Source organism: Aspergillus wentii, assembly GCF_001890725.1.
Source record: "Aspergillus wentii DTO 134E9 unplaced genomic scaffold ASPWEscaffold_6, whole genome shotgun sequence".
Taxonomy (NCBI): domain Eukaryota; kingdom Fungi; phylum Ascomycota; class Eurotiomycetes; order Eurotiales; family Aspergillaceae; genus Aspergillus; species Aspergillus wentii.
Window position 1 is genome coordinate 692,135 of NW_024467837.1, and position 24,550 is coordinate 716,684.

At 47.5% G+C, this 24,550-nt stretch overlaps 12 protein-coding genes across 12 annotated transcripts; 3 read left to right on the forward strand and 9 right to left on the reverse strand.

Moving 5' to 3' along the window:
- Positions 1-24: 24 nt before the first annotated feature.
- ASPWEDRAFT_42920 (uncharacterized protein) lies at positions 25-4,380 on the reverse strand. The gene is made up of 7 exons (XM_040835897.1): positions 4,264-4,380; positions 2,515-4,187; positions 2,102-2,460; positions 1,630-2,053; positions 1,323-1,582; positions 599-1,271; positions 25-551 (listed from the first exon to the last, which is right to left on the reverse strand). Exons 1-7 carry the CDS (start codon positions 4,332-4,334, stop codon positions 322-324), a joined length of 3,690 nt encoding a protein of 1,229 aa, XP_040686558.1. The 5' UTR covers positions 4,335-4,380; the 3' UTR covers positions 25-321.
- Positions 4,381-4,382: 2 nt separating this feature from the next.
- Positions 4,383-4,898, reverse strand: ASPWEDRAFT_596791 (uncharacterized protein). Its single transcript, XM_040838462.1, has one exon. The coding sequence runs from the start codon at positions 4,768-4,770 to the stop codon at positions 4,483-4,485; it is 288 nt and encodes a 95-aa protein (XP_040686559.1). The 5' UTR covers positions 4,771-4,898; the 3' UTR covers positions 4,383-4,482.
- Positions 4,899-5,605: 707 nt separating this feature from the next.
- On the reverse strand, positions 5,606-7,338 carry ASPWEDRAFT_30018 (DUF1996 domain-containing protein; the record flags this gene model as incomplete). Its single annotated transcript, XM_040833354.1, has 3 exons — positions 5,606-6,887; positions 6,948-7,104; positions 7,161-7,338. The coding sequence occupies 3 exons, from the start codon at positions 7,336-7,338 to the stop codon at positions 5,606-5,608; spliced, it is 1,617 nt and encodes a 538-aa protein (XP_040686560.1).
- A 2,613-nt stretch (positions 7,339-9,951) lies between these two features.
- ASPWEDRAFT_42924 (uncharacterized protein) lies at positions 9,952-10,912 on the reverse strand. The gene is made up of 2 exons (XM_040835899.1): positions 10,771-10,912; positions 9,952-10,709 (listed from the first exon to the last, which is right to left on the reverse strand). The coding sequence occupies exon 2, from the start codon at positions 10,519-10,521 to the stop codon at positions 10,249-10,251; it is 273 nt and encodes a 90-aa protein (XP_040686561.1). The 5' UTR covers positions 10,522-10,709; positions 10,771-10,912; the 3' UTR covers positions 9,952-10,248.
- Positions 10,913-11,034: 122 nt separating this feature from the next.
- Positions 11,035-13,082, reverse strand: ASPWEDRAFT_137401 (GMC family oxidoreductase). Its single transcript, XM_040829365.1, has one exon. It carries the CDS (start codon positions 13,048-13,050, stop codon positions 11,389-11,391), a length of 1,662 nt encoding a protein of 553 aa, XP_040686562.1. The 5' UTR covers positions 13,051-13,082; the 3' UTR covers positions 11,035-11,388.
- Positions 13,083-14,440: 1,358 nt separating this feature from the next.
- On the reverse strand, positions 14,441-15,781 carry ASPWEDRAFT_185348 (uncharacterized protein). The gene is made up of 3 exons (XM_040832078.1): positions 15,701-15,781; positions 15,181-15,642; positions 14,441-15,125 (listed from the first exon to the last, which is right to left on the reverse strand). Exons 1-3 carry the CDS (start codon positions 15,714-15,716, stop codon positions 14,530-14,532), a joined length of 1,074 nt encoding a protein of 357 aa, XP_040686563.1. The 5' UTR covers positions 15,717-15,781; the 3' UTR covers positions 14,441-14,529.
- Positions 15,782-16,871: 1,090 nt separating this feature from the next.
- ASPWEDRAFT_597338 (uncharacterized protein) lies at positions 16,872-17,188 on the reverse strand. The gene has a single exon (XM_040838465.1). It carries the CDS (start codon positions 17,133-17,135, stop codon positions 16,962-16,964), a length of 174 nt encoding a protein of 57 aa, XP_040686564.1. The 5' UTR covers positions 17,136-17,188; the 3' UTR covers positions 16,872-16,961.
- Positions 17,189-17,497: 309 nt separating this feature from the next.
- Positions 17,498-18,219, forward strand: ASPWEDRAFT_185349 (uncharacterized protein). The gene is made up of 3 exons (XM_040832079.1): positions 17,498-17,721; positions 17,782-17,938; positions 17,996-18,219. Exons 1-3 carry the CDS (start codon positions 17,615-17,617, stop codon positions 18,176-18,178), a joined length of 447 nt encoding a protein of 148 aa, XP_040686565.1. The 5' UTR covers positions 17,498-17,614; the 3' UTR covers positions 18,179-18,219.
- Positions 18,220-18,543: 324 nt separating this feature from the next.
- On the forward strand, positions 18,544-19,568 carry ASPWEDRAFT_42927 (uncharacterized protein). Its single transcript, XM_040835903.1, has 2 exons — positions 18,544-18,979; positions 19,030-19,568. Exons 1-2 carry the CDS (start codon positions 18,613-18,615, stop codon positions 19,188-19,190), a joined length of 528 nt encoding a protein of 175 aa, XP_040686566.1. The 5' UTR covers positions 18,544-18,612; the 3' UTR covers positions 19,191-19,568.
- Positions 19,569-19,921: 353 nt separating this feature from the next.
- On the reverse strand, positions 19,922-21,345 carry ASPWEDRAFT_42928 (aminoglycoside phosphotransferase family protein). The gene has a single exon (XM_040835904.1). The coding sequence runs from the start codon at positions 21,295-21,297 to the stop codon at positions 20,008-20,010; it is 1,290 nt and encodes a 429-aa protein (XP_040686567.1). The 5' UTR covers positions 21,298-21,345; the 3' UTR covers positions 19,922-20,007.
- A 199-nt stretch (positions 21,346-21,544) lies between these two features.
- ASPWEDRAFT_42929 (uncharacterized protein) lies at positions 21,545-22,700 on the forward strand. Its single transcript, XM_040835905.1, has 4 exons — positions 21,545-21,855; positions 21,907-22,218; positions 22,271-22,348; positions 22,412-22,700. Exons 1-4 carry the CDS (start codon positions 21,617-21,619, stop codon positions 22,503-22,505), a joined length of 723 nt encoding a protein of 240 aa, XP_040686568.1. The 5' UTR covers positions 21,545-21,616; the 3' UTR covers positions 22,506-22,700.
- ASPWEDRAFT_30024 (uncharacterized protein) lies at positions 22,577-23,786 on the reverse strand (the record flags this gene model as incomplete). Its single annotated transcript, XM_040833356.1, has 5 exons — positions 22,577-22,749; positions 22,783-23,055; positions 23,105-23,182; positions 23,229-23,509; positions 23,563-23,786. The coding sequence occupies 5 exons, from the start codon at positions 23,784-23,786 to the stop codon at positions 22,577-22,579; spliced, it is 1,029 nt and encodes a 342-aa protein (XP_040686569.1).
- Positions 23,787-24,550: the final 764 nt, after the last annotated feature.

Here is a 24,550-nt window from a genome sequence, read left to right on the forward strand (position 1 = left end):
TTATTATTATTATGGACTGATGGAGTAAGTAACAACATCAATAAAATCAGAAGCAAACGGAATAGCCAATTTATAAGAGCGGTCAAAAAGTCTTCCAGATTGTAGGATCCGAATGTCTGAGACATGCGGGCATCTGCATGCACCTATTCCCAGCCGCCCTCTTGATTGGCCATGATTCACATCACGGATACGAGTATCGCGATGCCTAACTGAAGATAGTTACAGCATGCAACCCAAGGATGTGATAGATTGCCTGGTCCAATTCACAACATAAATTCCATCCACCAAAGGATCCGCTAATGCATGTTCCACCTCCACTGTTCACTCGCCCCTCCGTCGCTTCTGCGCCCTATGGCTCTCGTCCGCCTCGCCTAAACTGCCAAATTCTTTGATGCTATCTAGAATCGTATCGGCCAATCTCTTCGCGATGGTTGGTGGAAATGCCTGCATCACCTCTTCGTATTGTCTCTCAATCGTGCCATAAAAAACAAAATCATCGTCGAAACCCTGGATCCGGGCAAGCTCTCGCACAGTGAGCAAGCCACCACCATCTATTTATGATCAGCCTCGTCGCTTTCATCAGTGGCTGCTTACTTACCAGAATGTTGAATCAAACATGGTCCATTTCGCATGTCGATCACCGAGTCCATATCCAGAATTTGCGAATCCGTAGCCTGTCTTCCAGTTTGATGATTGTAGATATTGACTTCCGCGTCTGGATACTTGCAAATAAAAGACTTCTTTCCACTATCTTCAACTCCCCGGGCGTTCTGGAACCGTAGACTCCCAATACACTCCCGGGGAAGTTTCAGATCGGTTGGAACATTCTTGTCAAACACATCTTCCCATTGAATGGGAGAACAGAATGATGTCGCAACAAAAACTATAACCGTCCGATCCTGAGGCAAGCCATACTGCGACAACGAGACCTTCTTGAGATGGATCGAATATCGACCCTGAAGCAGGTCGTACATCCCCTTGAGGAATTGGAAAAATGCATCCTCGTGGAATATCCAATCAGGAAATGTAAAAACCAATGCACTCATCTTCTCGGGGTATAGACCAAGAATCGAATTAATGTTTTCCAAAATTTTGATATCCTCTCGTATTTGCTTGCTTCTTGCCTCGATTCCTTTGTCAGGGATTGAGAGTATTGCGATCTTTGGCACGCCCTGTGCCCCAGATAGCGGTGCATTCAGCCTCAGGGAGTTGAAGTCGGATAAAATACTATCCAAAGGTCCGTCATAGACTACCGTAGCCGGATATCGTACCTTGAAGATGTTAGCTCTGTGGTTCGAAAGAATTTTATAAAGTGCACCAACCTTCCATGTGAGATCCGACACTGGATCAAATCCAAATCCAGCACGAACAGCACAGCCGGATTGACGAAAGCCCTCTGCCAGACCCAGAACACCAGGAGAAAAATCGAAGACCTCGAGCCGCGAGCTGGAGGAATACTCTGGGGTATCCCAGTGCTTTGAGAATGGTAGAAGATCATGTGTGACGGGCATCAGGCACGCCGAGTCGGGAGACCCTCCGCATTTGATCGCGAATCGACAAAAGAGGCCAGAGTTCAGAAGACCTTTCAAATGTCAGCTTCTGTCTCTTTTAAGCAGTAGATGCACTTACCCTCGGTGACATCCACAGTATACTGTACGGCTTCAGCAGGACCAAGCAGATCCATCCTAACAAAATCCACGTCAGTAATATTTTCGATAGGAATCAAGCTGGCGTCATTCTTCTGTCCCATGAAATCGACATCATTGAAGTGGAGCAAGAGCTCTTTTTCATCAATCTCTGGATGTCCTTTCAGGGCATTTTCCAGCATGAAAATCGGACTCCTGCGCAGAAACGAGTACTGGGTAGCTAAAATCTTCCCTTCCTGGCTGCCAGACTTGTTCGCTGAATAGATGCCGTGTATGCGGAGGATATGGCGGCAGGAATCCACTGGTACAAATTGGGATTTCATGGTCACGCTGACATACTGTCCTCCTTTGAACATCCAGTTGAGCCTTTGACTTGCAAACGCTGCTAGGGGGCGAGTATAGGTTGTCTGGAACTTGTTAGTCCTGTCTCGTGGCTTATCAGATGGACAACTCACGCCATGTTCACCACGAGGTGTGCACAGACTGAAAATCCTGGGAAATTCCTCCTTGTGCCAGAATTCCCAATGCTTCTCCTCTTCGGGTGTTGATTCCACTTGTTCACTCTTAACATCCATAGTACCTTCGGATTCACCACTGAAAGGGGAGACTGATCTTTCGGGAATGAGACTCGGTGCCCTTACTGGCCGGACAAGTTTTAGCGGAAATCCATAGAAGGTACCTTTTTCATTATAAGCGACCATTGGAACATAACGCTGTGCCGGATAAAGGCCATCAAATATTGCCACTTTTTTGCGTTGTGGTACAAATTTCTGTTTACAACCACATGGCGTATTATCTCCCATCATAGGATCACCTTTGCATGGTTAGCATGAGTATTAAATAAATGGATTCCGGGGATGAAACTAACTATATTCATGCAGAGTCTTGTTTTTCACTGACTCCCAGCATGCCTCATCGTGAAGTACTACGTGATATTGCGTTTTATCCCCGTAATACTGTGAAAAGGTATCGGTCTCTCTATCTTCCCAGCAGACTTTTGTCTGCCCAGATCTCAGGCAGTGCACGATGGCAATTTGACGGGGCATCTGTCGTATTTTTTCTCTCAACTCATTATAGTTGTTATTGAAGTCTTCAGCATTGATCACTGTGTCTGGCAAACGCCGAAGTATCTGTCTCATCGCAACCTCATACAGACATTCGACAATGTGGTCACAGAAAAATGAATTGTCCTTGGTCTCTTCGGCATCCATTTTAGAGATACGGCACGGATGCTTTTGATGAATTGCATCAAACTCAAGCCATCTCTTGTTGACCTTCAGCAATTTGGACATGGGCTCAAAATATGTGTCGATGTTACGGTGCCTGCAGTCGACAAACATGACTTCTATGCCTTCTGTAGCTTTGTGCATTGCTAGGGAGGCCTTGAGGGCTTGTTGAATGGTATCAGAGAACTCCAAACCTGGATGTAACCATTCAGGCGAATTTCTGAATTGCTGAATGCACTCTTCTTCAGGTGTCCGTATCAGGGACCATCGACGGAGAAGATTCCAAAGAATATCAGCAATACGGACGGGTTTCTTCTTGAGACTGTCATGGATGATTTTGATATCTTTCGACGTTACTTTATTCGGCTTATCCAGGTAGTAGAACTCTCTCCCCCCAGCCTCGGATAGTAGGTGTTCCCATATCTTCTTAGCTGTGACCAATTCCAGAAGCCGATCTGCACATCTGATATCAGGAGCCTCCGGCCTGTTCCGAAGTAAGCCCACATACTTCGGAAGAAGAGCTTCCTGGTTCTGCTCGATGGCCGCTTCCCAGACAGAACAAAGGGACCGGGCCGCCTCTTTGTCGTTCTCAAATTGCCCTCGATCTGTACTCCACGTTCCCCGGGTGATATTGTACCCATAATCAAATGGACCAGTTTTTTCGCCGAACACTGGAAGTAGGGTGCCATTCATATAAACCTTGTTAGCGAAATTATGGTCTAAGATCAGATCTCCGTTTGGGGTCTCGACTAAACTTAAAGGCTGCCCAAACCCAACAATGTCAAGTGAGACACCCAACCACCGAAGAAACTCGAAGCGTTCCACCTTGCGGAGCCCTCCACCAATAGTAATGGCGACATCAGACACTATGCGGTTTCCGAATCCTGCTAGGGTTCTACGGGGTCTCGCGGGAGGGCGGTCTTCGGCTTCGGATGGGTTGATGATGCAGTGTAATTGTGACTCGAAAGAAGCAAAACACCAATCACAGTTGCTGGCTTGGATGCGCACCTCGTAGCCGAAACCAGTCATGGCCATTGTTGCAAGCTCGATTCCTTCGCCATGCGATCCAGCAAGATTCTTCCCTGTGTTTCTCGGCGTTGTCCCCAGCTGAAAACAGTTGAGTTCCAACGTAGCACTGGCGCTGACCAAAGCAACTTCACCTGTGATCTTCATAAACCGAATGAATCCCAGATATGAAGGCTTTCGGGGAGTATTATCCGGAGCAGCGACAATGATCTTGATGGCTGTTTTATCCTCCTCGTATGTCGCTTTGAAACGCTCCTTTAAGTCGAAAGTGTCTATGATGGCTTGCTTCCTTTTCTCCAATGTTAGCACCGTTGGATTTTTTTTAAAAAAACAAAAAAGCCATATTTCAAAGCTCAGAAGCTTACCAGTTTTGGTAAAATTCATGAAATGCGTCTTTTGACCCCCAGTCCTTCACATCACTTTTCCAAATGTTCATTTTCTGGGTGATTCCATTTTGGGCTGTGTCATCAATCTCCTCGTCGCTGGATTCTTCTTTATGTTGGTTAACTGCTGGAATTATGTTTGGCAATGAGAGTCTTACCCGACTTCTCAAAAGAATTGCTGGGCATTTTGATTCGAAATAATTAAAGACGACAGGAGTCGTCGAGAGGTTTTCTGGGCCGGGTGCCCTCCCTGACGAGACGGATGAGGGCTCGCTGTGTCGCGTGATGGGGGCAAAAGAGATAGAATAGTGAATTTGCGATGGCAAAGAGCAGTATCGAGAATGAGATGTTGATGGGAACAAAGAATCGAGGGGGAAAAATTGTAAGTCGAAATCCAAAGCAGGTGAAACAAGAAAAAGAGTGGGTGGAAGAGATCGACGAGTGAATGGAAGTCAAGAGCACAGCCAAGGTTTGGTTAGAAAGGAACATCGCCCCAGCTCAATGATATCTTGGGATGTAAAAAAGCCCCGAAATATATATATATATAAATAAATAAATGAAAATAGAGATCTGAGGTACTAGTAAATCCATTGAAAGTGATATAAATAATCCTGACGTGGAAAAGAAGTCAGGAATAAGATGTCTGTTTCTGTTGCTGTCAACGCTGTCAGTATACCGCATCAGGAACAGACTGGGACATGACCCGTGTATAGGTCTTACCGAGGATACTTGTACCAAGATACTACTAACTTGATGCTGTCTCCTGCGAGGTTCTAAACATACTACTTCTAGGAAAGGTGCAGTTGAAATGCTTCATTTCCAACATGTAAAATACACGATAATGTCGAGTCGACCAGCGACCCGAGCAAGAAGTCAAGAACTTAAAAACAATGCATAAACTTCGTAGAGATTCAAACATATGAGACCGGACGGACCAGGTCATATCGATTGGCTATCTAACAGATCCCATCTCAGTTCCCATCAAGAGAAGACCAAGATAGGGTCTTCAGCTTCACGTATTCCCTCAGGGACAAAGAAGCGGATAAGGAATAAAATGTACAGAAAAGATTTATAAAGATAGACATCCACAAATAGAAGAGAAAAAAATCAATCAATCAAAAGTGATATCCATGTCGAAGAAAAATCGAGGCGAAAAAAGAGGAGCCCGTGCCAAGGCCCGAGGGATTTATACTTGATCGAGTGATGCGTGAGGCTGATCGTCGAAAGTTAAAATGGCTATATACCGTTCATGAAGGCGGAGGACGTTGAGAAGAAGGTACAGGTTTCTCGCTGACCTCCTAGGTGACTAGCCACCGGGACGAGTTTAGAAGCCGCTTCTTCTCTTGTGACCGTGGTGATGACGCTTGTGAGCATGACCAGTGGCCTGGTCCCGTTTTACAGGTTGCTCGGTGGGGGTGCTAACGACGGTGGAAACGGTCTGGGTGATGGTGGTCTCCGCGGTAGACATGGTCTTGGCTGCACCAGCAGATGTCGCAACTGGGTGGCTCTCGTCATCCACCATGACAACGATCTCCTGCTCAACGTAGACAATCTCCTCATTGACGGGACCTTCGATGTAGGAGGTAGTAGGAGTAGGGGTCCAAGTAGGAGTGGGAGTAGTAGTCGGGGTAGGAGTGGTGGTCGGGGTGGGGGTGGGAGTGCTAGTAGCCTCCGCAGAGCTGGTAGCCTCAGCAGAGGTGGTAGGCTGAGCGGAGCTGGTGGGCTGAGCGGAGCTGGTAGGCTGCGAAGAGGTGGTAGACGTAGTCGATTCGGCAAACAGGCCTCCAAGGTCGAGGGAGAGTCCAAGAGACAGAGAAAGACCGGGGGCGTTGGTGGACGAGGGGGCAGCAGACGAAGAAGTGGTGTAGGAGATGGGGAAAGCGTAGGCAGGTCCGTATCCAATTGCAACACCACCGGGGAGACCTTCTTCGTTCAGGAGAACGGGCTCGTTCTTGAGGACTTCAGGGACCTCGAATTGACACTTCTGCTGCTTGCTGTCGCTCTGGATATCGAAGATAGGGCAATCCTGGATCTCACCACTGGGGTTGGTGCACTGCTTCACGGCCTGTTCCAAAGTGTCCTGGTCCCAACCGTGCATGAAGTCTGCGTGGTAACCGAATCCGGTGGGATCACCGTGGGAGAGGACGAACTCGCCCTTCTGGTCCTTGAAGGCATAGGTGTTCCAAATAGTCTCGAAGAACAAGGAAACGACACGCTTCTCGAAACCTTCGGGGCAGGTTCCGTCCATGACCTGGGAGGGGTAGGCCACGTGAGATGCGTGGTCGTCGGAGTCTACGTCCTTGCCGTTCCAGCACGAGGGGAACATGATTTCGAATCGAACACCGTCGGTGCAGTGCTGGTCGAGGTAATCCTTGCTGGGCAAGAAGTGACGGCCAAGGGAGGCTTCGGCGGCCTTGTTGTAGTTCAAGCAGTTGAATCCGAGAGCCTTCTGCTTCAAGGCGGCTTGCGAAGCCTGGGCACCGGTCCATTCGGACTTGGGGGGATCGGGGATCGGCCAGGTGAAGTTACGCTGGAAGGGGTCACCGGCAATCATACGGAAACCTTCGGGGAAAGCCTGGACGTTGTCTCCGTACAAGAGGTAGTAACTGAGTTCCAGAATCTTATTAGCACATGCGCAACGGAGAGAATTGGCTTGGTTTACTCACGCAAGCATACCGCCCACCTCCTCAACGATCTCAGCAGTACCGTTGGAGTGCATGAAGTACAGAGCGGGGGCCCAGTAGGCGGACTTGTCCTGGGTCACAGCACACGAGGTGCAGTCGGAGTCCTTCAAAATGGATGCGGTAGAAGACATGCCAAAGTCTATCAAATGAGATTTAGTCTTGCACCAAGAACACTTGGAAAGGAGTTGAGCTCACTGCCTGATCCATGGACCGCGTGGGCGTGGTACGACACTTCACCGGGGTCCATCAGGGGGTCAAGTCTGGCAACACCACTGCGTCCACGGCAGGGCAGACGCCAGAAGGCATCAGCGACACCAGCAAACGCGGCGAGACCTGCCACCAGGCCAATATCGGGTCGCAGAGTTCGAGTCATGGTTGCAATCCGATATCAAAAGAAGCGATCCGAAAGTTTCGTGTCTTTGTAGTCAAAAGAAGCGACAAGTGGGCTGTTTGTTTGCGTGTTTTATAAATGAACGACAAACGTCACCAGGATCGTAAATCAACAAAAAAGGTGCAGCAAAAGGAGCGTGAGAAGTAAAAAAAGACCAAAGGAGTGTCAATAGTTGAAATCGTCAATGCTGAGTGAGAGGTTAGTTCAGCGACCACCACGCATGATATGAAGCAGAAAACAAAAACAGTCGACGTCGGGTCTGGAACAGGCGCAAGAAAACAAAAAGGAGGCGAGAGGCTAGTCAGATAACGATCACTCCGATCTGGAAGAACGTATGTTGTGGCTTGCTGGGTTTTTCTCTCCGATTAGGTGAGGGAGGCCCCTTGCATTGCAGATGGCTTTAACTTGCCACTTGGTTTTCACACGAGGCAGTTGAAGGAGCAGTGTTGAAGGGAAGTAGGGATGGGGTTGACAGTGTTGGGGGTGGGCGCGACAACAGACAAATGAGACAACATCGACATACCCTTCTTTGGAGTTGGCAGTTGATTGAAACAAGATCGAAGTGGCGATTGTCCTAGACGTCGATCAATACCTTTCTCTCGCGACTGGAATGCATGGTGGACAGGAGGGCATTGAAATAATGGGAATAATGGGATGTGGCTACACCATCGTGGAATCCAGGGACGGAGGGCGAGTGAGACTTGGGGGAGGGGCAATTTTTTCGTCCTACCTTGTTTGTACCAAAGGATGCGCGAGAAAGGGACCCTCCGAAAAAGAGGGGCGAAGAAAGAAACGAAGCACTCAATATAAAACGAACGACTGACGAACTGCAAGAAGCAGCGAAAAGGATGGAAAGAGTGGCAAAGACGTTGAGACCGTCTTTGGGGGGGGGGAGGAGAAAAGGAGGATAATTAATGATTCTGATGGGCGGCGGAGGGAAAGTCGGGGAGGAGCCACGAGGGCCCAATCGGGACTAGAGCGAGGCCTAACAGGGCGTTTGGCGAAATTTGATATCCCAGAAATGCGATCTTTTTTCCTTCTCCTGAATCCGATGCTAGTGCGACTCGGATCGCTTTGCGAAATTATTATAATTTAACCTAGCTACACAGCGAGCCTTCTATTGAAGCCAAAATGGTGGTTGTTCCCCTGGATATCAAAGGAAATGACAGGGTCCAAGAGGAGCCGCGAAGGGTTCGCCGGCGTCTCGTGCCACGGAACCAGAGCCACTCGGAATCCACGCGGCTCTTTCAATTTCCCTGGCCAAGGAGGCAGTGTTGCTTTGGCCGTCTTGTGTTGCAGTGGTGTCTCTGGTGCCTGCCCAATGGACCCCAACTGTTGGCTTGACTTCCATAATAGCGGTCGCTTCTAAGTGTTATGCAGTCCCTGTCAGCACACATCAAGTTGGAAACAAAGAACAAGGACAGGGAGGGAAAAAAAAAAAAAAAAAAAAAAGGAGTCGAATCAGATTGCAGCAAACGCCCACCGCATTTCTTTATTTCTTCAGAAATCACAATTTCCACCCTATCAGTGGCGCCGATAAGAACAAGGTTCAGCCAGGGGTTGCGGATCCCTGCAGCGGCGCAGGTTTGAAACGGTCACTGGCGAGTCAGACATCCGCCTGTTCCTGACTAGCGGCCTCTAGCGCCCGACTATTGAGTCTGTCCCCGCATTAGTGGCTGGAAGGGTCGAATATTATTGGACGGTGTGATCCACAGGGTCAGGGGGAAATCTGAAACTAAATGACATCACGGAATACCATTTAACAGGCAGGGATGCCCCTGTTTGACTGCTTGTGCGGAATATATCTGCACATCAGTCCTGATATTTGATATTGGATATTCCCCAGTACCTTGGATAGTCGATATATGAGATGGAATATCGACTATCGTTACTATTCCAGATGATATCCAGAATAACTGAAACATCGCCCGTCAGCTGACAGGATCTCCCAGGATCTGACTCCGATATGCAATGGTCCTACTATTCATGGAAATTTGTCTCAGATTGTATGGCACGAACTGTGGACCAGCAACTTCTCCCAAACAGCCAACAATTCCCTCCAGAAGCTTGATTCAGACAAGCACCGTTAGCAGTCGCTCGTTTATTGCGTTGGATTCGTGATATTCTGGCTATCAGTCGTCGACTGCTTGGAGATTGACGATGTTCTTGGCGACACCATCCTAGATCATCACAAAATCCCAAATGCGGAGGTACATTAGCCAGATAGCCAAGATAGATCAGCAGTTTCAACCTCTCATCAATCCAGATGCCTGGATAGTAGATCTGACAGGTTGAGACTGTCGCACTAGGATGCTGAAGGTTGAAACCCCGGAATGTCAACTGAATCGTCCACCGTTTTGCTTCCGATCCTCTGCTTTCAATTTGAGACCGATCGACGTGATCTCGCTACATATCTCATTCTCTACTTTCTACGTTGGCCGCAGTTGCCCTGCATATATTCTGCATAAGATGACAGGCATGATATGCTCAGAATTACTGCAACAGGTATCACAAGTTCATCGAGTCTGACGAAAGTAGTAGTGTAGTGTATATTGGGTTAATTAGAGTATCAAGGTTGCATTCGTTACGAAGCAATATCTCGCTGATCTATTTCCTAAAAATAATATCGAATTTCAAGGCTGTGTAGGCTGCCAGATGTATATAATTTAGCAGCGGACAATATATATATCAACCATATTCCCACAATCAGCATCAGCCACGCCGGGATGATTCTCAAGCAATAGTATCTTCAGACTACGACCCATACCCTCGACTCTTCCTTGTGTTCCCTGATATTGTGTACCCCGAGAGCCCATGCAACCGTGTGTTCAACTCGCATACCATCTTTTCCGCCCGCTGGGGCCGCCAGTCTAGTATGTTCTTGTCAGAACGTCATGACTCATGTTCCAACGGTGGCTCAGCTACTCTAAGCATATTTGCCAAGACAGCTTGCCTAAAGTACCAGAATAGTAACATCGCGGTTGACCGCGAAAAGATCTTGACCGAAGTATTTTCGAGATCCGACCTGTTGAGTGTGCCATTCTCTGGTGGGGTGGTGCTCGACACCTTGTCCTTGTGGGTGACATGGCTGTCAAACCCACCGAAAAGAAAAACAGCCTCGTGGGCAAGTATAACAATATGTGCAGCTTGGAACCCATACCACATGTCTCTGTATGCAAATGCAGCCGTAGATCATACTGTTCATGTCGCGGTTCCTGACATGACCGCCGATCGCCAACATCATTCTTCCGATATATTTTTTCAACAATTCCCCAGAAAACCTCGATCGCGGTTAGTATTTGGAGGGGAAAAGATGGCGGGGTGATATCTATTCTCGGATAGTTTAACGGTGGCTGAAAATGCCATACACAAGTTAGATTGTTGCCCCTTAATTGACAAGGACCAGGCACATACCTCCTTTGGCAGGTTACACAGCATTAACGCTGTGTTTGGAGGGTTTGGATGTATCCTCGACAGTGACTCCAGAATCCATGAATGCCGTGACAAATCCCGTTGGAGCGCCGAGAAAAATCGCTGGGATGGTCAAGAGTTTCTGTAATTACGCCCAGACTGAAGCCCGTAGCGTCTTGGCTATTCGAGTCGATGAAAAGGAGACATTGCGGTGTCTTCGCGAGCCAAATCAAGCGGTTGTGTTTTTAAAGAGAGGAGGGTATGGTTGAATATAGCGCCGAGAGACAGGGGAACAGAAAGAAGAAAGGATATCGGTATAGGGCAGTGAATGCCACGAGGGCTCTGCTGACTTCCTTCTGGCAGAGCTAAAAGTCAATCAACAAGCCACAGACATGCGGTCTGACAGCCATGTATTTATTCTTTCTTTTTGTATCTACACGCCAGAAATCACTCAAAAACGCGATGTTTGATGGTTTCCAGCCTTGAAGCCTGAGGCTGCGAACAGGCATCAGAACTGGCCTATTTGGGATATCACCTGACCACCTAAGATCTCCAGGAAGTCGTGAGAAAAACAAATCAATTCGACATATTCGACGAATGAAAAAGAACTAATGAACATGACTACCTAGCTGATATAAGGTCCGCCGCCTTCTCAGCAATGGCATACACGACTGCCTGATAGTGACCAGTCACAGACAAAGGCAAAACACTGGCATCCACTACCCTCAGTCTCTCGACGCCCTTCACCCGTAGGTTTGTATCCACGACCTTGCCCATCGCTGCTGACCCTGCTGGATGATAGAAAGTGTTGCCTCCACGTTTCACTACAGAATCGATCTCCTCGTCTGTGGAATCGGCCCGGAAAGGTTCACACCCAGGACGTGGAACTTCACATTCAACAATTTCCTTCCCCTCAGGCGTGTCGGTAAGAAGTCTCGTGACTTGTCGGATACCAGCTCGAAGCACAGCACGATCGACTTCGGTGGCGTAGTAGTTCGGGTCAATAAGGGGTGGGGTCATTGGATCGTTAGACGCCAGCGTGATGTGGCCCCGAGAAGTCGGAACCATCCCCAGCACCGCGGTGGCAATGTGTGTGCCATCCATGGGGATGTCAACGCCGGCAATCATTGCCCCGGCGGGAGCATACACCACGATGGTTTCTGAGTGGCAGAAGTCCGGAGCCAGATACGGATGGCTCTCGAGATCCGTTGTCTGGCCGTCCGCCTTCAGTGCTTGAACCAGCTCATTGTGTGGTGTTTGGATCGTGACATTCCAATCACAGGGAAGTCCAAGTCCATATGCTGGGCTATTCCATAACGGAGTACCGATCGATAAACCAGCTTCTGGGTGCCGAAGCTTCCACCACTGATTGAAGGAAAAGTGATCGTGCAAGTTGCGGCCGACCTGAGGAGAATCCAAGACCAGCGGGATATCATGTTTGGCGAGCTCTTCAGCCGGTCCAATACCGGAGAGCATCAAGATCTGAGGCGTACGATACGCCCCAGCTGAAACAATGACTTCTTTCGAGGCGAAGAATTTCTGGCCGTCTGCCACCTCCACTCCGGTGGCTACTATTTTGCCATCACGCTCTTCGACAAGAACACGCCCCACCATCGTCTCTGTAAGAACCGAAATTCCAGGCTTGGAAGAGATGCCATAAGCCTCGCTGGACAGTTGACGTTGCCCTCCCCGCCAATTCTCCACCAATTCAGTTAAGCCCATCGGCGATCCTGCATTTCCGTCCTTGATATGATTTACTCCCAATCTGGCCCAGGCATTCTTCACCGGTTCTTTCAACGGATAATTGCGCTCAGAACTGCTAGACGAGACAGAGGCATTATGAATCGGACCATTAACGCCATGAACACTTCGATCGACATTTGGGTTGAAGTGCGTCTCAGTTTTCTTAAAGTATGGCAGAAGCCCTTCATAACTCCAGCTCTCGTCGCCCACTATCTTAGCCCAGAGGTCATAGTCGACCGCATTACCACGTGTCCATGTCCCGTAGTTTGTCGCGGAGCTGCCCCCCAGCGCTTTCCCGGCGCTGTTATAGCATTGGCGTCCATCGAGATTAGTCTGAGGGACGGTGGTATACGCCCAATCTAGTGGAGAATAATGGGCCCCGAAGCAAGCGAGAGGGGAGCTCGTGAGCGGATGATCGACCACATTCGAACCCGCTTCGATGATGAGGATCTGAAGAGAGCTGTCCTTCTCGTACAATCGACCGGCGAGTGCGCAGCCGGCAAGACCGCCGCCGATGATGATGTAGTCGGTGCCAGACATTGTATAGGGCAATTCAATGATTCTACGCCGAGTATTTGATGCACACTGAGGGGTATCTTGCCCTATATAAACTACATCACAAGGCATAAGCACTAGTTCTACGCCCCCACCACACGTGGACAAATCAGTCGTATCTCGGACGGCAGTTTTGTCTCCCGATTCAGCCTTCATAAAAATATCTAGTTATGTTCGGGGAGACTAGATATACTATCCACACAGGTTATGGCCGACCCAATCAAACCACCATACAGTTCTTGGCTGTGTCGCTTTTCTGCTCGCTCACTCTACCAACACCGCATAATACAGAATGATAATAATTTTCATCAGGAAAAAAAGTTACCATGCGAAGCATTACAAAGACAAAAACATACAATAAAAATCTAAATTAACGTGGTATATAGCCGCTGGAGTTATCGAATATATCCTATCATCCGCACTAGTTGTCGAGAAGCAACTGTTTCACTACAAGTGCATGGTAGACCAAACCCTCAATATGTAACATAAGTTGCCACTGGTTCAAAAAAGAGAACATAGTTTTGAATGAATATCTGAATATCTGACATCGCATGACATGCGCCAAACATGGAGCGATATTACTCCACGATTGCCCGCCTGATCCTGGGGGGTTATTCCTCGAATCACCTCAAAGCGTGAATGACTTTCAAAAAAATTACCTATGATGGGCCATTGAAATTAGGCAACCCATTAAACAAGGATATACCACCTCAGAACTCCATAATGATCCTACGGTTGATTTTATGGCAGAAAGGGGCTATTACTCGGATGACTGACTGAAACCATGCGAGCTCGGTTCGACGCTCAAAGTTCAACAACAGAGCCTCGACATATTTATTTATGACTTCTAACAAAGACTACATGGACTCAATATCATCTAAACCGAGCTAGGCTGGTACACATCTTTATTTATGAATCGACTTCGCCAAGTTACTGTGCTGCTATGGAATTAGGCATGACGACGCTCGGGATGACGCTTTCCGGTGTCCCAGGGGACTTGGAGATCGAAGAATAAGATTTGGAATCGATTATTTTTGAAGTATCGATCTGGCCTCATGGTTTGCCACTCAGCATTTTAAGATACTTGGCTTGCTAATACAGTTCCAGAGTTTACGATGCCCTCTCTAGCTTTTATCTATTGACTGTGTTGATTTCTTTTGATCAGGAAGTGTGTGATGATGTGGAAACCCTCAAGGTAGTTAGTTAGTCATTTTTCATCACCCTTTACTAACTATAGCTTTCTCTTTAGGATAACTATTAGAAACTTTCATTATTGAAGATGATGGTAAGATAATGTTCTCAGATAATGCAAACAGAGAGGAAACTTATCAAAACTTAAAATAGAAAGATCAAACAAGAAGTTGGCAATAAGCAAAGAACATCACATAAACAGAAACAAAGCCAGCCTACAGAATTCCATCTCTAAATCCAGTTAAGCACAAGAAAGCAAATTCCACTGTCCCTTTATTCACTCTCCTCTTCGTCATCTTGCTCTGGGAGACCAGCGAAGCTATCCTCCACAGATGCGTCGATGTCTCGTTGAGCCAAGCCCTCCTCGTCGTCGTCATCATAATCCTGTTCCGGAAGACCAGCAAAGCTATCCTCCACAGATGCGTCGATGTCTCGTTGAGCCAAACTCCCGTCGTCCTCATCGTCATCTTGTTCTGGGAGACCGGCGAAGCTATCCACCACGGATGTGTCGACGTCTCGTTGACTCAAGCCCTCGTCGTCGTTGTCATCATAGTCCTGTTCTGGGAGACCAGCGAAGCTATCCTCGATAGATGCGTCAATGTCTCGTTGAGTCAAACTCTCGTCGTCTTCCTCGTCATAATCCTGTTCTGGGAGACCGGCGAAACTATCCGTGACTGCTTCTTCGCTCACTGACCGCTCGACGTGCTCGGAAGTGGTATCTTCAGACTCATTTTCAGGCCAAGCGAAGCTATCCTCGGTTGGTGGATCTTCATTGTTAGACCTCTTTGCTTTGGCCAAAGCAATTTCTTCGTGAGTGAAGATGTATCCCTGATCCAGCATGCTGTCTGCTGTCGCCGGATGCTCCGCCCCTGCGATTGTTAGCTGAGTGTTTTCAATTAATTGATGGAGTCTGCCTGGACATACAGTGGTCATAGTACTTGGCACCGGCAAGTTTCAATTGCATGTTCCATGTCATCGGAGTGTCAGCGGACTGAGACACATTGTCCATACGGGCATGGCTCTCTTCCGATCCATCCAACACCCAGACACCGGTTCCTGGAGTCCAACCATAGTGTGTTGCAAACATGGTTCCGGCACACTTTCGTCCGAGCGCAGCGCCGATGGCATTTTGGATGGCCACTTTGTCTTCACGCTGCGACTGTCTATCACGCTTTTTGCTGCTCATGGAACCGAATAACTTCTGACTGAAGGATGATCTGGACGACGAACTCAGGTGCAGGCTAGTGGCGAGGTCTTGGACTTCTTGGCTGATGTCGCTTCCACTATATTCATGGGTTCTACCGCAGTGAACACCTCCCGCGTTTGGATTGATGCTTGCTCCGCTTGACAAGGCTGCCTGGAGAGCATCATGCCTGTTCGAAACGCCTATAAGTTAACCAAACAAGACCACCAAAGAATAAAAAGCAAGGGAAATGCCACGAACCACTGAGCACCATCATGCCTTCCTCCTCTGCCCCCGTGTGACGAACACACCGAGCTTGGCGGGTGTTCTCCCGTAGCCTCTGACATCCGGACACGTCCACCACAATTGTATCCCTCGTGGCCAGGCCCAGAAGGATCACTGGTGTGGGGATAATGCCAGTTGAGAGCCAGGCACCGGCGAAGGCTCGTCCACTTCACAGACTGGGTACTTCCGTCATAACTCCGATCCCTAGCGCCTGAGGGTAGACCCGGACTAGGCCTGAAAGAGCAGCAGGTATTTTCTGCTAGGTTCGTGCATTTACCATTGTCGCGGAATGAGTTGCAATCAGTGAAGAAGAAAGCTTGCGCAGTCACGGCTTGGGCGCTACTGGCGAAGAGCGAAGAAGATGCGAGAAGGGGGAGTAACAACCACATTTTCAGAGTCTGATGAGATTATTGGAAGAAATACTAATAGATGTAGGGAGAAAAGAGAGAGTTATCGACTTAAGAATGCCGTTCGATCGAGTCCAATCCCATGGCTCTTATATGTTCAGAGTTTGGGGATAGATGTCCGCTCGACTTGCACGGAGAGACTGGTCATTCCTTCGATCAGCGTTGATATCATGCTACGATGGCTGTGTATGTTCGAGATCGTGATGATTATCCCTCGAAAAGGGATGCTTGCTTTGTGTTGCTATCTAAAGAAATGGCAATGAGGGCTATGCAAAGCTTCAGGGTGGTGCGAAGGATTCATTTCGAAATGTGAATCCGAGCTGGGACTATACAGACAATCCCGCTCCAACATAACAACAGGACGATGGAAAATATCCATTGGTCGATGTGAATCCCTGCAGCAGCTGTATGGAGTAATTCCGCCCTCATATCACACCACATCCAACGCCTGTTGTCGACATGATCTGTCAACCAACCGACCACGGGCGTTTGAACAAGGATATCCAAGCATTTCGTCACCGGGGTGTTTCCGATTCCTTCTCAGGGTCTGGAGGGTTACTCGTGGCTAAAAGAGAACCCCTGCATGTTGATGCAGGGGCTATAGAGACGTTCCGGCCCCCATGTGAAAACAGGGTCTGTCTGGGGAAATGACGCATTGGTAGATGACGATCCTTACAGTAAATTTATAGTTTGATCTGCAGTGGCTATACGACAACCCGCCCTACCACTGATAACAGAGTTATGAAAATTATCCATTGGTGAATAAGATCCCCGCCCAGTTATACAGATAAAACTCGCCCCCAACTTTTACAACAGGGTCATGGAGTTATTCATTGGTAAATGAGGATGACCGCAGCAACTCTATAGATTGATCTGCAGCGGATATACAACAACCCGGATAATAGAGTTATGAAAATTATCCATTGGTGGATAAAAACCCCTGCAGCAGCTATACAAATAACCTCGCCCCCAAAATTAACAATAGGGTCATGAAGATTAATCATTGGCAGATAGGAATACTGACAGCAATTCTATAGACCGATCTGCGGCGGCTGTACAGACGATCGCAGTTAATTGTCAGGCGACAAACCGAGATAATCACATAGGAACCATCAGGCCGCGCGGGATGGCATTAGGATGGATCGTCCTTTTGATGCAATCTGACATGAATATCAAATTATTTTGCTGCATACTGTTGGTCTATACAGGGCCAAAGGATGAATTGAAGGAATCTAGATTGCTATCCAAGAACGCCTCGACTATCATCTCTTCTTTCTCCTAAGAGTATGGACAGGAATAGCAACAAGGCAGAATCGAGGATAGCCATCAGAGGAAATGGGGAAGTAGAGATGTTATAAAGGGCCTTGTGTTTCTCTCGACAAAGACTCAGTATCATCAATCACTTCATCAGAATACTAAAGCAGCAAAAAACTTCTCCAATATCAATCAATCAATCCTTTGATCTTGTTCAGGGCAGTTCAAAATGCAGCTCTCCTCTTTCTTCACTTTCCTCTTCTCCTTCGCCCTTCTTTTCCAGGGCATTGATGCATTGGCTCGTTCCAAGTTGGATCAGTATCAAGGTCTGGAATGGTAAGTGATTATACAACCTCCATCCATCAGTCCTCTCTAGAGTAACTAACACAGTAATAGTTCCGGCGACTACAAAGACGGCGAGAAAGGCCGCATCGAGCACGCCATTGATATCAAAAAGGGAAAATGTATCAGCATCGACGCCCGCACCGACAGCATCTGGCTGGGTCGAGGAACCGGCCTCGTCTGGCGACGTAAGATGACTGCCTACTCCAAGGTATGTTGCGCTTTATTGTCCCCTGGTAAACACGGTGACTGACCTTATCTCTCTAAGCCCGGCTGCGATGAAACGTACCGGATCGATCGAATTTTCGAAAAAGAAGGCCTGCACGACAAGAATGGAAAGCCCGTGCCCAAGGGAAACTGCATCCCGGTTGACTACAAGTACACTGGTACGCCCGGTGTGGACCAGAGCAATCAGGGCCGTCTTATGTCCGTCAAGTTTGATGGCATGTAATCTGGACTTTGCCATGAAGATTTAGGTCTTTGGGGTGGTTGTGGATGTTCTTTTTTTTCGTGTTGTTTCTGCTATCTTTGACATTGATTTTTGATTTTGTAACTTAATTGTATGGCTTGATTTCGTTTCAGGGAATGTAAAGTTTACATATTGCGATGACCATACTTAAAAGGTATAGATTTGCGGGGGCCGTCTTTATTGCCACTCTTTGTTGGCTTTACCTGTATTCCGTTGGCTCTCTAGAGATCCTGATAGGCAAACTATAGTATAGTCTTATTGGTTGGATGGTTGCCCCGTTTTAGTAGCCATGGTCACATGCAATGTCAATCGCGGGTATAAACCATCCTCGTTCCATCCTCCTCCATCAACTTTTATTTTTACTTTTATTTTTTACCATCTCAAGGACCAGCCATACTTATATTTGACAAGATAACATGACAGACCACTACAACGATCCCCCCCACGACACAGTGGAACCCCCCGGCTACCAATCCTGGCGAACGAACCTATCCAACAACTTCAGTGAAGCCTTTAGCACCGCCAACGGCGATGACAACGACAACTTCAAATTCTGGAATAACACCGAGGTTAAACTCCTCTCATTACTGAAGAAAGCACCCAAAATCTCGCACGAGGTGATTTTCGGCTGGGACTTGGATGGGGGCGTTTGGATCCTTGACCCAACAGCAAAAGTGGACAAAGACATGAGCATCTACGCGAAACTACACACTCTGCTCAAAGAGGAGTTTATGCATTGGAATCAGGCGCTAGCGGAGTGTGGTGCTGAATACTACAAGAACTGTATTCATCCCCGTCTTTTTATTGTTACCTGAACTGATTGGTAAATCCAGGGCGTGATGCTCCATACGGCCGGGCTGCAGTGGCAGCGCACGCTGAGCCATGGGGATACTCGAGGCCGTACTTTATGACCAAGGAGGCGATGGAATCGGCTACGAGAGGGATAAGAAATGTGGATAGAGTGGCTGAGGATACTCAGGCGAAGTTGACTTGAACTTTTATGCTGGTGTGTTCTATAGTACTATGATTTCAATGTTTAATTGGTAGTTGCGGTTATCTGTCCAATGATAAGACAGACTTAGAATACCTGACAATCTGGCATCGATAAACTGTTGTCGTTTATATAGGCTGCTGCCTAGGAGGCGCAGCCCCCACTAGTGTACGAGGAGGCGGGGTTACAGACTCATGGTGGGTGATGATCATGCCTGAAGGGGATGATGCAGGAGTTAAGCATAGTTATGAAAGTGATGTTAGTAAGACTCTTGAGATAACAGCTGGAGTGGCCGTGCAGCTTTGGAGTAACTGTTAAATTGGGATCACGTGATAAAATAACGACGACCACCAAACTTGCAATCATGAAGGACCTTGTCCCCTACTCCACCACGTCCTTACTCTTATTCGCATTTCTGCCTAGGCAGAATGCTGTCAGTTTATTGAATACTATCTGCAGTGTTAGGACTAGTCCTCTGAGCTCTGCTGCGTATACCGTGACATAGGCCCTCTATCTTAGACAGCATTCAAGTGTAGAGCACCCAAAGTCGTTCTCAGTCCTGCCTTTGTCTATCCCTACAACATACCCAGGTGGTTCACCCTGTTGCCCTTCCTAGGATGATCAGCGTTGCTTGGATCTCCTGCTACTACTCATTCGAAGAGAAAACGCTCCTAATACGGCTGAAGTGTCTCTAAGTTCACTATTCAGCCAAGTCAAGGCATAAGGCCACTACTCGCTCGCCAAGATGACGCATGATATTAATATGGAAAACGTCAGAACTATTCATTGCATCACACTTTCTATATTATGGTATCAAGACCTATGTAGTCCTGAGATGAATCAGCCAAAGTCGATCAACCAGCCAACGCACAGGGAACTCCAACGGTGAGATGCTCTCGGGCAGATAAAGATACCAGTCATCTTCATTTACCAGATTCATAGTATATGTTAATGTGGTGCATTCATAGTAAAATGGATAGAAACCACTGTCCTCCCAGTCAATGATCCCAGTAACAACATATTGTCCGCTGGAACTGGGATCCTGTTTCACCATGATATTATCAGGTCTGACATCACCGTGGGTGAACACTGACTTATTCATCAAAGTCGACTTGTCATGTTCAAGGAACGCGCAGAGGAGGCTAATATAAGTGGTGCTGCCATGGTGACGAGCAGAAAATTGCAGGTCGGTGTACTCCTTAGTTGTTGTGATGCCTTTAAATAGAGCGCATTCGTCGACATGAGGTGCCTTGACCCCTTCTCCATGAACTCCACCAAGTACTTTACCGTCATCCTGTTGAAGAGTTCTCAGGCGATAGAAAGTATCATTCAGCTGCCGTTGTATCGAGAGCTTGTCTTCATGTAGCAGGCTAGGCCATGCCTGGGCTAAAGTTGTGCCTGGAATGTATGTCATAAATATGACGCGAAAAGGACCGAATGCTATCAGTCCACGGGGCCTGGGAGCAGGAATATCGGGCACTTCCCTCTTGAGATATTGCATGCTTGTGTACTCGGTATAATCCCCGTTTCCTGTGATGACTTTGGCAACAATGTCCTCGTTGCACTGGACCACCACGCCTCTGACGGTGCTCTCCCAGAGCTTTGTTGAATCCCAAAGGAGTTTCTTCAAGGATGAGATAAGCGATTTGTCTGCGCTTTCTGACGTGTTATTCAGCCATCCTTTTGAAGCAAGCAAAGCCTTGACCACATCGGACAATGGATAAACAACTGCAGCAGTCTCTGCATAATCAAGACGTGTTCGGAACTCGGGAGGACCTGTTGTCTCAGGCTCTTGTTTTGGCACAACCTTTGGTCCAGTCGCCATTGTGAGCCTGCGAGTATAGTTTTTTGGGAATGCAGATAGCAGATTTACTTCGGGTTCGTCCTTCAGAGTGTCGTAGAGATCATCTAATACCCTCAAATTAATGCTCGCTGCGTAAGATACTTGACGGTATTGAGCGTTTCGATGATCTTGAATATATGAGTCAGGGAACATTGACATCAGGTCTGCCGCTGGATTTCTCTGTAATGCAGCCTGGAATTCGAGCATCAGATCTCTGTTCCATTGTGCCGCGCTATTGTTGGGTAGTGTTGGTGCGGCGTCGCCCATGTTGACTGTTGAAACAAATATTAGGCAGAAATTATTCGACAGTTAAAGGAACAGCCAGAGGAAAGGGATGAAATCAGAACTACTTAAGTGCGGGGATGCCCATAAATGCACATAGCTTAGGCCCCAGGCCTCAGTTTAGGCTCCAGGGGCTGGGCGTGATGCGGTCTGTGGCCAACTGGCCAATAAGGCTATTGTGGTTATGCAGGGAGTTCGGAAATGTTGATCCATTGTTAACACCCAACCTACAGGCTGTTTATATAAAGACCTAAAGCCACTTGCACAGTAGAAGTTACTCTCATAGTTTATAAGGCATGTTATCATGGACGTGTACAGTGATTACAGTGATTCAATCTGTTGGTTTGAACAGAACTGGATTGGACAAATTATCGAATGCGAAAATTCCACCTCGTGGAAGATTGTTCAAAAGCTTGGGGAGCATGAAACACGCTGGACGCAAGATGATTTCGAAAAGAGTAAGTTTTACTCTCAGTCATGTTGTATCTTCGTCTGCGAAGACATGAAGAATTCAACTGAGGCTATCATGAAAGTCCGGATGCAGTACAGTTCACCTTTCCTGACAAGCATACTGTCTATCTAACTAATATTTAGGATCCCTTATGAAGGGTCAAGATACCACTCCCCCGAACGGAGGGCTTCACAAGCTGAACCGGATCAACGTGGTCAAAGCTCGCGAGAAATCAAAGCTCTTGACATCCTGTCCAAGGCTGAATGTTTCTGCACCCCGAAACTTCGAGGTTGGAAGCATGAAACCCAGTCGTGCAATGACTTGGTCCCTGGCGGGTTTCTAGATTACACTGTAATGGAGAGACTTGAGGGGAAAACACTCTCACCATGGTGGGTTGACAGCCTAAACGACGACCACAAGCAAAAACTTCAAACAGCTTTCAAAACATCATACATGTGAGTTCTCTGCAATGCCTACTTGATAGTAGTATCTTATGCCTTTCTCCAGTGAGTGTCTTAATCTTAATTTCCTGAACCTGGATCATCGTGCCCAGAATCTCATATGGAATGAAGAGAAAGGGATATGGTAAGTGCCTATAGTTCTGGATGACTCTTCGTTCATCAAGCTTACAATATCTTGCTGCTATAGCTACATCATTGACTGGGAATCGTGGATTCAAGCTAATTCATATACTGATTGGAATGACGACATATATAGTATGTGGGATCTGGAACTGTGTTAGTCCAGCTTGATAATCAATGCGCTTGGTGACTTGTTAATAAATCTGCTATGTGTGACATTCTTCCGATTAAGTTATACGCCCACGAGCTCTTCAAATGCTTGAAATTCCCTCGATGCCAGCACAGACGAGGCAGAGGGCCTTTTGTCCGGATCAACTACCAACATGAAATGAAGAAGAGTCCTTAACTGCTGCACAATCTCCACCTTTTGTGTCTCCTCGTAGAAAGGTAAGATAGCTTGCAGGTCTGGCACCATTTAAGTAAAACGTTCGGCAGAACCTACTGCGGCTTTAAGGCAGTGGCCCTCAACCGTATCAGGAGTCGGAATATTCCATTCGGGAAAAAGCCGCTTAATTTTTGCCATGCACCAAGCCTCGTTAACCAAATAATGAGGGCAGTCCCACACCCCTAAGACATCAGGCTTGATCCAGCAAAGCAACATCGCGGCAACTGCCCAGACCTGCGATGGCTCAGTACATGCTTGGCCTAGGAAGACTTCAGGGGCGCGCATGGCATATGGCTGGGCGTTGAAAAGATTACCGACGGGAACTACTATAAGCGTGTTAGTAAATCCGTGTCTCGTCTGTTAATAAGTGCTCACCGAGTCCCAAGTCCCCAACTTTAGCGGTAACATGGCCAGTATAAATGCCGGACAGTAGGATATTAGCGGGTTTATAGTCTGGGGTAATCAGTGGATGCCAACTCTTCAAGACCAGGTACTTTACCTGTATTGACACATTGGTGGCCCTCCAGAACAACACAACTGGTTAATGCTGCTTTTAAGACTGTTTTGATAAGGGAGTAGGTGCACCTGTTAGGCTGGTATTTCACCTCTGCAAGAGTGGTGTCCAGCCATTCCAAAGCAATGGTGCTGTCATCAATCACATCATACAGTTTCCGGAAGCACTCCGCTGAGACAACACCAGGAAGGCGATAAGTCTGACATTCACGGTCCATATTCTGTATTGTAGTTGCATCACTAGGCGAAGCTGCTTTGATAAGAGCCCTGGGTGGCAGAGTTAGTCTTAGTCTGTATATAATTACTGTAAAATAACGAACCATTTTGGAGCTTGAGGAGCATGAGAAGCTTTAGGGGCGTTCTCATGTAAAACAACCTCAGCTTTATAGACATTGGAGATGTGCGTGTCATCTCCCTTGACAGGTTTCAGAATGCGGTAGCTCCAAAGGGCGCCTTGGAGAATATACCCAGGAGCATGAGATGACATATATCTTGATAAAGAGCTCCTTGCAGTAGATAGAGTTGGACAGGTGACTGAGTACATTATAGGTGTTGAGATTATCGGTTCAACTAAAAAGGCGATCACCGTGATTAATTTTCATGGAATTATTATTTTATCAATATGGAGTCTAAAAAGCATTGAGAGTAAGGGGATTTTGTTGACTGAGGTCACCCAGAGACCTTGGAAGCGGTCTATTCGGGATAAACTCTAAACCCGGTCCGGGGTCTTTATACATGCTATCAACCACCACATTCCTCTTAGATAGAACTTCAAGCAGCCCATTCAAGCCTTTGTACTTCTGGCAATACTTTATCGTCCGTAAAGTCTGCTGATAAAAGCCACGATCCCTTGATAAACGGCGTGATATCTGTCATATCCGAACGATACGTGTCAACCAGCCAATGCGTAATGTGCATCGAGTACGATCCGTAGAATCCTCATCCTGACAATGATGTTATCCTGTCTGATATCGCCATGGGTGAAGACCAAGTCCTGAACAGACTCGGTAGGGAACGAGCGGAGGAAGCTGAGATATGTAGTGCTTCCATGGTGGAGAGTAGAGCGTTTGGCGTTGTCGAGTTGCTCGGCTGTGGTGACGGGTATATTGTGTCTTTGTACTCCATCAAATGCTTCTTTCCGGATACTTCTCAGTCTGGAGAAGATAGCATCCAGCTCTTTTTGCACAGCTAACTTCCCCTCAAGTGACAGATTCGGCCACGCCTCTTTTAACGTCATATCCGGGATATAAGACATGAATATAACGATAAACGGCCCGAATCTGATCAACCCATGGATCGGGGGATAGG

Excerpts from the sequence above, each read along its gene's own strand:
- ASPWEDRAFT_42927 (XM_040835903.1), top strand. The coding sequence starts at position 18,613 with ATGACAGACCACTACAACGATCCCCCCCACGACACAGTGGAACCCCCC. Across the intron at positions 18,980-19,029 it reads TGCTGAATACTACAAGAACT|GGCGTGATGCTCCATACGGC; the intron begins GTATTCATCCCC and ends TGGTAAATCCAG.
- ASPWEDRAFT_137401 (XM_040829365.1), bottom strand. The coding sequence starts at position 13,050 with ATGTCTGGCACCGACTACATCATCATCGGCGGCGGTCTTGCCGGCTGC.
- ASPWEDRAFT_42929 (XM_040835905.1), top strand. The coding sequence starts at position 21,617 with ATGGACGTGTACAGTGATTACAGTGATTCAATCTGTTGGTTTGAACAG. Across the intron at positions 21,856-21,906 it reads ATCATGAAAGTCCGGATGCA|GATCCCTTATGAAGGGTCAA; the intron begins GTACAGTTCACC and ends ACTAATATTTAG. Across the intron at positions 22,349-22,411 it reads AATGAAGAGAAAGGGATATG|CTACATCATTGACTGGGAAT; the intron begins GTAAGTGCCTAT and ends TTGCTGCTATAG.
- ASPWEDRAFT_42928 (XM_040835904.1), bottom strand. The coding sequence starts at position 21,297 with ATGGGCGACGCCGCACCAACACTACCCAACAATAGCGCGGCACAATGG.
- ASPWEDRAFT_42924 (XM_040835899.1), bottom strand. The coding sequence starts at position 10,521 with ATGTGGTATGGGTTCCAAGCTGCACATATTGTTATACTTGCCCACGAG.
- ASPWEDRAFT_185348 (XM_040832078.1), bottom strand. Across the intron at positions 15,126-15,180 it reads TGCCAAGTACTATGACCACT|GGGCGGAGCATCCGGCGACA; the intron begins GTATGTCCAGGC and ends TAACAATCGCAG.
- ASPWEDRAFT_42920 (XM_040835897.1), bottom strand. The coding sequence starts at position 4,334 with ATGAACATTTGGAAAAGTGATGTGAAGGACTGGGGGTCAAAAGACGCA. Across the intron at positions 2,461-2,514 it reads CAAGACTCTGCATGAATATA|GTGATCCTATGATGGGAGAT; the intron begins GTTAGTTTCATC and ends AACCATGCAAAG. Across the intron at positions 2,054-2,101 it reads CACCTCGTGGTGAACATGGC|ACAACCTATACTCGCCCCCT; the intron begins GTGAGTTGTCCA and ends AACAAGTTCCAG.
- ASPWEDRAFT_596791 (XM_040838462.1), bottom strand. The coding sequence starts at position 4,770 with ATGTTCCTTTCTAACCAAACCTTGGCTGTGCTCTTGACTTCCATTCAC.
- ASPWEDRAFT_185349 (XM_040832079.1), top strand. The coding sequence starts at position 17,615 with ATGCAGCTCTCCTCTTTCTTCACTTTCCTCTTCTCCTTCGCCCTTCTT. Across the intron at positions 17,722-17,781 it reads CAGTATCAAGGTCTGGAATG|TTCCGGCGACTACAAAGACG; the intron begins GTAAGTGATTAT and ends ACACAGTAATAG. Across the intron at positions 17,939-17,995 it reads AGATGACTGCCTACTCCAAG|CCCGGCTGCGATGAAACGTA; the intron begins GTATGTTGCGCT and ends TATCTCTCTAAG.
- ASPWEDRAFT_597338 (XM_040838465.1), bottom strand. The coding sequence starts at position 17,135 with ATGATTAATCTTCATGACCCTATTGTTAATTTTGGGGGCGAGGTTATT.